Consider the following 7,978-nt stretch of genomic DNA (forward strand, 5'->3'; position numbering starts at 1 on the left):
GAATTTATAAGGATTAGGGTTTTTTTTTTTTTTTTTTTTTATTAATTAAGTAGAAAATGTTCATCATGCTCTAACCCGAGGAAGAAAAACCATCTTATGTGGATGATTTGTTACATATATTCGATATAGTTGATGAGTCCAGTCTTGATGGTGATGTAGGCAAACGATTGAATCAGATGGTTCCTGTTCCTGTAAGTATAGTATCTTCAGTTGTTCTGTTCACCTGTCTGGCAACATATATATTCAAGTTATAGATTATCATTGTCATCCTCTTCATTATTTGTGTGTGGAATCTGCTATATATTACAATGGGAAGATTGAATGGCTCGAAGTGGAATTGTCTTGCATGTCTTACGTTTAGTGGTGTGTCCTTTTATAATAGAGAGAGAGAGAGAGAGAGAGAGAGATATTTAGCATTTTCAAGAAAATGAAGGTTTTGTATCCAGGGTGCTTAATTAAAGTCACAGTGAGAATGGGCGTGAATTTATCCTATTGTGGGTGTTTAGTTGCTTTTGATTTTCAAACCTCTCCTAAGCTGTGACATTCTTGGCTGTCAATATTCACACATATTGAACATGATGCCATTGTAAAGCAGATTCCATAAATGATTTATGAATAACTTTTATTATTGTCACATCAAGGAGAGTAGCAGTTCAGCTTAAAGTGGATCAGCGACATAGATCATCCTCTAGTTTTTTTAGGGGTGCTGTTGGGAATAGAATGGATATATATATATATATATATACTTGTCCAATCTTTTGTGAGTCAAATCCTTTTAAATTACAGCCTATCTTCATTACAACTTCAATTTGACTTTAATTTCTTTGAAACAAATATGTTTACTTTTGAGCAGATAGATCCACTTTCTTAATTTCTTGTCCAGGCTGTGGCTATTGACATTTAAACTATACAGCAATTGATGCTTTCTCTCATTTACTTTTTGCAGCATGTTCCTAAAACTAGTGAGAAAATACCCACAGCTGATGAAGAAATATCAGATCATCAAAGGCTGCTAGAGAGGTCTTCTGTCATTTTTTCTTGTCTTGCTATGCTTAGTATTTTTTTGAGTTTTGAGCAGTCCAGGTTATATGCTTATAAATTATATTACTAAAAAGAATAATTACTGAAAATATTACAACTATTAAAACAGCCTTTACTTCATAATTGATCAAAAGCACTTGAATGATCCTTGAGCTGCCAGTCTTAACATTTTGATTTATGTACTGAGAACTGAAATTTTCCACTTGCGCAGAATGAAGGGGAACTTGAATTATGAACAAAGAGCATAAATACTAAATAGGGTACTAAAATTTGAAATTATTATATTAGGATTGAATTTGTAATGAACATGGTTTAGCGGTCATTTTGAAATTTTAAGATGGACAGGATTTTGAAGTTCATGTTGTGGAACTTGTGGAGAAAGTGGTTATCATATTACATATCAAAAAAAGAAAAGGGTTATTGTTTGAAATTTACTAGTCGTTTGGTCCGGAGTAATCTTTTAGGATTTCCAAGCATTCCGTGTTTGGTTACAAATAGTTCTAGGTAATCTAGATACCTACAAGCATCTGGAAGGGTGGTTTGTGGATACCCTCTTAAAAAGGTGGGTAACACATTCCCATGCTTTGGGAAGGCTCTATTTTATAAAGAGATATAATTATATCCTCAATTTCATACCATTTGACTAACTAAAATTTGCTGTCTCTATTAAAGTAATTATGCTACATATTCAACTTTTTTTTTGGTTGATGTTATGGTTATATTCACCTTTAATTTTTTTATAAATTTATCTCCTAATTGGATTTTTTTTGTCTTTTAAGAAAATAAATAATTTTAATTGACAAGGCAAGATATCCTTGAAAACCATTTAAAAAAAAAAAAAAAAACTGAAATAATTCTTATTATTATTTTAGGAGATTTGAGCTAATTAATGGTTCATATTGTTATTCTCATTATATTTTTGTATAAGCCATGTAAAAGTGATGGTAATACACATGTGACACATTGTATTTATAAATCTAAGGATAATTTGGGAAGAATAAATCATTCTTATAAAATTTTTGCAAATAAACCAAATCTGTGATCTCACATTCTCAACAATCTTAATATTCCTAATCAAACCAAACATGAGCAACTTACTTTCTTGGGCATTGAGGTTCCCCAACATCACATTCCCAAGAATCTAAATGCCGGTGGCATATTTGATTTCTCGAACCAACACCTACATTAGGGTGGCTTTGGAATTCATAAGAGGGGCACCTACATTAGGGTGGCTTTGGAATTTATAAGAGGGGCAGGGAAAAAGAGAAGGGTTTGGAAGGGTACAGTATTTCTGATTATAGCATAAATGTAATGAATATAAGCTTAGAGTCATCTTTATTCTCCCCTTTTCTTTTTTTCTTTTCTTTTGGGTACTATATTTTCTCTTTGTATACACACAAGAAGAAAAAACTGACCCTAAAAAAGAGAGGAAACACTGATTTTGTTTGAACGCAAATAGTTGAATAAAGTTTTTCTTCAAACCAGTTTTGAAGAATTTCTTCAACTCACTATGACACGATTTATAAAACTATCCATACGTATTATTTAAAAATCATATGACTTATTTAAAAAGTTATTAATGACTTGTTTGAAAATCATGCTCTATCTCACAGTAAGTTAAATAAGAGAAATTAAGAAATTATTTTTCATTTTATTTAAAGTTGTTGCCAAACATAAAAAAAAAGAAAAGAAGAAGATAGTTTTATAGAAAATACTTTTAGAAAGCGATTTATTTTCTAGAAAACATTATTGTTAAAATAAATAGAGCGTTAAATAAAAATATACGTGACATGAACAGTTTTCTTAACCATCAAGTAAAGACTGGAAAGAAATTACCTCCAAACTTTAATGTCTTAAATTCTCATTTGTTACACTCATTTTTGCACTACACAATAAAATAATAATAATTTAGCGGCGATGGCCAAAAGCCTGTCAATGCCAATGTCAGCATTAGAGCCAGATCACTATAGATCCAACTTGCCTAATTGTGAATGTATACCACGCTGGCTTGGTAGTTACCAAGTGCAGTGAAGCTTCTATTGGGAAGAAGAGTTCGCCTCCGTTTGGGAATAGGGACGGATCCAGGATTCGAACATGAGGGAGGCCAAAGCTTAAATATATATATATATATATTTTTTTTAATGAAAGTAAAAACTAACATCTATTTCATATTCAATAAAATACTATATATAAAATAAGTGTTTCTTAAACATTTGATATTATAAACATCTCGAAAAAATATAACAAAAAAGTCACTTACCAAAGGCTAGTCTCACAAATTCACAATCATAGTACTCACAAAACAGTCACTACCAAAGGCTAGTCTCCCAAATTCACAATCACAATTTAGTACTCACGTCCTACTGTCCTGGTGGTACCACTTTATGTCTTTATAGATAAAACAAAAAAAAAAAAGAGTTACAAACACAGGTGACCAATTCACACAAAAAGCCATAATTACACAGTAGTCAATACAAAGCCACAAACTAGTCTACGGTCCACACAACACACCAGTCCATAAAAAAGTCACAACTCACAATCACAACACACCACAGTTCATAAAAAACGTAGAGGGCAGAGGGCCAAAGGCAAAGCAATATAGCAAAGACAAAAGACACAAATATGAACTTGAGAGAGGAGAGAAATTTCTCAGATTTACCAGACTCGCATGTGATTGTGATCAAGGATCTGAGGAGTAACAATAGCAGCAATATTGGATCTGATTTGAGGAAAAGAACAGCAGTATCAGGCTAGCAGTGATGGAGGCATTGATGAGGTTGAGTGGAGGAATAGTGAAGTTAGGGTAAAAATTTGGGAATTGTAATTTAGGTTTTCAATCCATATTTATTTTTTATTTTGTAGTTAATTTTAATTTGTTGGTTATTATTATTATTATTATTTTGGATGAGAGTTTGTCAGTTATTGATGTTATACTTTTAGTCCATATATATATATATATATATATTTTCTTGTGGGTCAATATCTAAATATTTCAGAAAAGATCTAAAATATATATATTTAAGAACAAATCTTAATTTTTCAAATTACATATGTATATCTTTTTTTATTTTTTAAATTGGAGACTATTAAGACCAAAATTTAAAATTTCAATATATATATATATATACTAGCTATTTACATGTGTTGTTTTCGCTGGTTTGTCAAATGGATACTGTTTGAGGTGTGTCAGGTTGTGTGGAAATGTTGTACGGGGGTCCCTCCAGGGGCTAGTGCTGTCTGGGCAGCCAAAAAGTTATAAACAATACATTGTTATGTCGTCAAAATTCATTAAAAAAGAAGATTATAATTATGTTTCAAAAGTAATATAAAAAAGGGTCCGGTTAATGTTAGGGCACATATTAAACTTTTCATTTTTAGAAACATTTTTTTAGGAATTGAAAAAGTTGTCATTACTTTTTCGAAACATTTTCTCAGGAATTGAAAAATCTGTCATTACTTTTTCAATTCTCGATAATTTTTTTTTCCAAAAATGGAAACTAATGTATGCCATAAGGGTTATGGCACACATTAGTAAAATCCTATAAAAAATTAATAGAATCTTAAATTTTTTGTGTAATAATTAATCTATTCTCTTTTATAAAAAGTTATGTCTTAAGAAATAAAATTCTGAAATAATTACATAATAAAATAAATTTACAGTTGTATTTAATTAGTACCTATTTAACTATTAAAAATATGTTTATTTATATAAGAAATTTTGACTTTAAAAAGAATTGGAAAACAACTTGTTTATGGAAAAATATCCTTAATAGACAAACAAAATATGACAAATATGCTATCATTTTGTACGTTTTCTCACACCAATGATCACTTAATGTACATATGTATTAAGGTAAAAATGGCAAAATACCTCTTTCGCCTAAAAGTTTCAGTAAAATGCCTCTGTTCTAAAACAAATTTAGGAAAATTTCCCTATTTTGAAATTCGAATTTTAGAAAATCGAGTTTCAATGAAAAACTCGATTTGGCAAAAATCAAGTTACTTAAAAAACTACATGGAACTCGAGTTGCATGTAGGTTTTTTTTCTTTTTTAGTTTGATTTCATATAACTTGATTTTTTTAAAATCGAATTTTTCATTGAAACTCGATTAGAAAATTGAGTTTAAAACATGAGCATTTTCTTAAATAATTTCAGAATATGAGCATTTTGCTACATGTTTTGCCCGAAAGGGGTATATCTCCATTTTGGCTAATGTATTTGTGAGGGGGGGGGGGTAAAAGCCCAAACCTACGCATTGGGCCTGGGGCCCTGTTTGAAGATTACTATGTGTCCGAAGAGAGAAAACTGGTTGTGGTAGAGTCCATTTAGAAGAAAGAAACCCGAAAATGGAGGGAGAGTACAATCCGAAGAGGTCGCCAGTGGTCTGAAGAGGTCTCACTCCTCGAATATGAATAGTCTTGGTCAAACAAGCGTGTGGAAGGTCCAAATAACCTTCCTAGCAACCCCAATGATAGGGATAAGCTCTGGGCATGTCTAGGAATGATAAGAACGAAGAAATATCTCAAGGAAAAGCTGCTACCACCGTATTTAATGTACTGCAGCAACTTTTCTGGCCGCATTTATGTGGAGAAGACCCCTGAATAGTGTAATTTCAGCTACCACCACTCACAGAGAGCTGAAAAAGGTGCCTGATGGGACATACACTCAAGTGGACACTTAGATGAAGTACAAGTTGACGATGAAAATGATGGGAGAAAGGGCTACATAGAGAGAAGAGACCTCTAGTAGAAAAGGAAAAAGAGAGAAAGAAGGCAGAAAAATATCTTTACTGTAGCACCAAGAGTTGTAATGACTTTCCAGTAAATAAAACACCTCTTTGGACATTCATGTGTTCAACTTTTCAAGCATGATTTTATGTTAATTCATTCTTAAATACCATCGTTGACTACCGTTTAATTCACAACCAGCCCAGTTCTTTCATCCACTCTCTACAAATTCATTGTTCTGGGTTTGTCGGGCTCATAATCCAAACCCTTTGGACTTGGGCTACAAAAACTGACCCTACGCCTGGGTTTGTTGGGCTCGTAATCCAAACCCTTTGGGCTTGAGCTCCAAAACTGACCCTACAATTGGCGTCGTCAGTGGAAAGAGCTTGTGCAGGGGTGAAAACAACAATTGATGATGGCTGAACGAAATCAACAACAAGCAGAATCTAGGGCATCCCAGCACGTGGACCCTTTCCTTAATTTGGAGCAGAGACAAGATTGTGAGGGCAGTGCGCACACCGTGCACACTGGTTAAAGCCAGTCGCATGATGGGAGTTATGTGTCCCATGCAGAGAAGAACCGGGATTTGCAGCTGGAGGTTGAAAAGCTAAAAAGAGAGTTGCGCCATGCAAAGCAGAAACGAGTTCCTTCATATTCTGATGAGGAGTCTGATGACCAACAGGATTTCACTTACCAACAAAGATCACGAACGCCAGTCAGTGAGTCCTTTTCCTATGAGGAAGAGCATCATCATAAGAGGCAACCTCAGAGCCCACCACATGGAGGTGTGGGGAATGATGCCATGAGCAGGGCCTTGAATCAAATCTCTAGATCGCCTTTCACACACAGGATTGAAGAAGCGAGACTCCCCCAGCGTTTTAACCAGCCTACGTTCACCATCTATAATGGTAAAACAGACCCGGTGGAACATGTGAGTCACTTTAATCAAAGAATGGCAGTCTACTCCAAAGATGAAACTCTGTTGTGCAAGGTCTTCCCCTCCAGTCTTGGACCGGTTGCAATGAGGTGGTTTGACAGCTTGAAGGCAGACTCCATCAATTCCTTCAAAGAGCTCACTCAAGCCTTTGGTTTGCGTTTTGTCACCTGCCGAAGAGTGTCCAGGCCTTTGTCTTTTCTGCTATCCTTGAGTATGCAGGAGGGTGAAACTCTGAAGGTGTATTCGAATAGGTACTGGGAGATGTTTAACGATATGGAGGGAAACTTTGATGCAATGGCCCTCGACACATTCAAGCTCAGCCTTCCTACTGACCACGGTTTAAGGACGTCCTTGTCTGGTAAGCCAGTTACTAGCATGCATCAGCTAATGGACCGTATTAAAAAGTATAAAAGAGTTGAAGAAGATCAACAACAAGGGAAGGGTAAGGAAAAGGTTATCCCCCAAGAGAGGAGGGATTTCAGGTCGGATCGATACAACAACAATAAACTGCGGAGAGATTTTTCTACGCAATCAGGATCAACAAATCCCCAGGCAGTCAACATTGTATTTAGAGAGCCAGTCCATCAAGTTTTAGAAAAGGTTAAGAATGAACTGTTCTTTAAGTGGCCAAACAAGATGGTAGGAAATCCTGAGAGGCATAATCGCAATCTCTACTGCCAATACCACCAAGACCATGGACACACAACTGAAAATTGCAGAAGCTTGTGGGATCATTTGGACCAGTTAGTCAGTGAAGGGAAATTGAGGCATCTCTTGCATCACACTAGTGGCCGAGGAAGTCAGATGAGCCCGGAATCCCAAAGAGATGACCCTTTAAAGCCTCCATTGGGAACTATCAATGTCATCTTCGTAGCCCCAGGAAAAACAGGATCCTAGCCATCAAAGGTCATGACAGTAACTCAGTTCCTTGTAGGGGACTCTGGCCAATGTCCGAAGAGATCCAAACCTGATGATCAACCAATTTTAGGGTTCTCGGATGTTGACAAGATAGGAACTATCCAACCTCATGATGATGCGTTGGTCATCACCCTCGGAATTGGAGGGTATGATGTGAAGAGGGTAATGGTTGACCAAGGTAGTGCTGTAGAAATAATGTACCCTGATCTCTACAAGGAGCTGAACCTAAAACTTAGTGACCTAACACTATATAGTTCTCTGCTGGTTAATTTTGAAGGAAGAGTCGTCACCCCGAAAGGCTAAATACGATTACCCGTGCAGACTAGCTCAGAGGTGGTGGAGGTGGATTTCATA

General features: G+C 35.3%; 1 protein-coding gene across 1 annotated transcript; it reads left to right on the forward strand.

The window, feature by feature from the left end:
- Nucleotides 1-6,184: 6,184 nt before the first annotated feature.
- Nucleotides 6,185-7,603, forward strand: LOC112032985 (uncharacterized). Its single transcript, XM_065768879.1, has 2 exons — nt 6,185-6,299; nt 6,342-7,603. The coding sequence occupies exons 1-2, from the start codon at nt 6,185-6,187 to the stop codon at nt 7,601-7,603; spliced, it is 1,377 nt and encodes a 458-aa protein (XP_065624951.1).
- The last annotated feature ends 375 nt before the right edge of the window (nt 7,604-7,978 follow it).

Source organism: Quercus suber, unplaced genomic scaffold, assembly GCF_002906115.3.
Source record: "Quercus suber isolate HL8 unplaced genomic scaffold, Cork oak 2.0 scaffold_1013, whole genome shotgun sequence".
NCBI lineage: Eukaryota > Viridiplantae > Streptophyta > Magnoliopsida > Fagales > Fagaceae > Quercus > Quercus suber.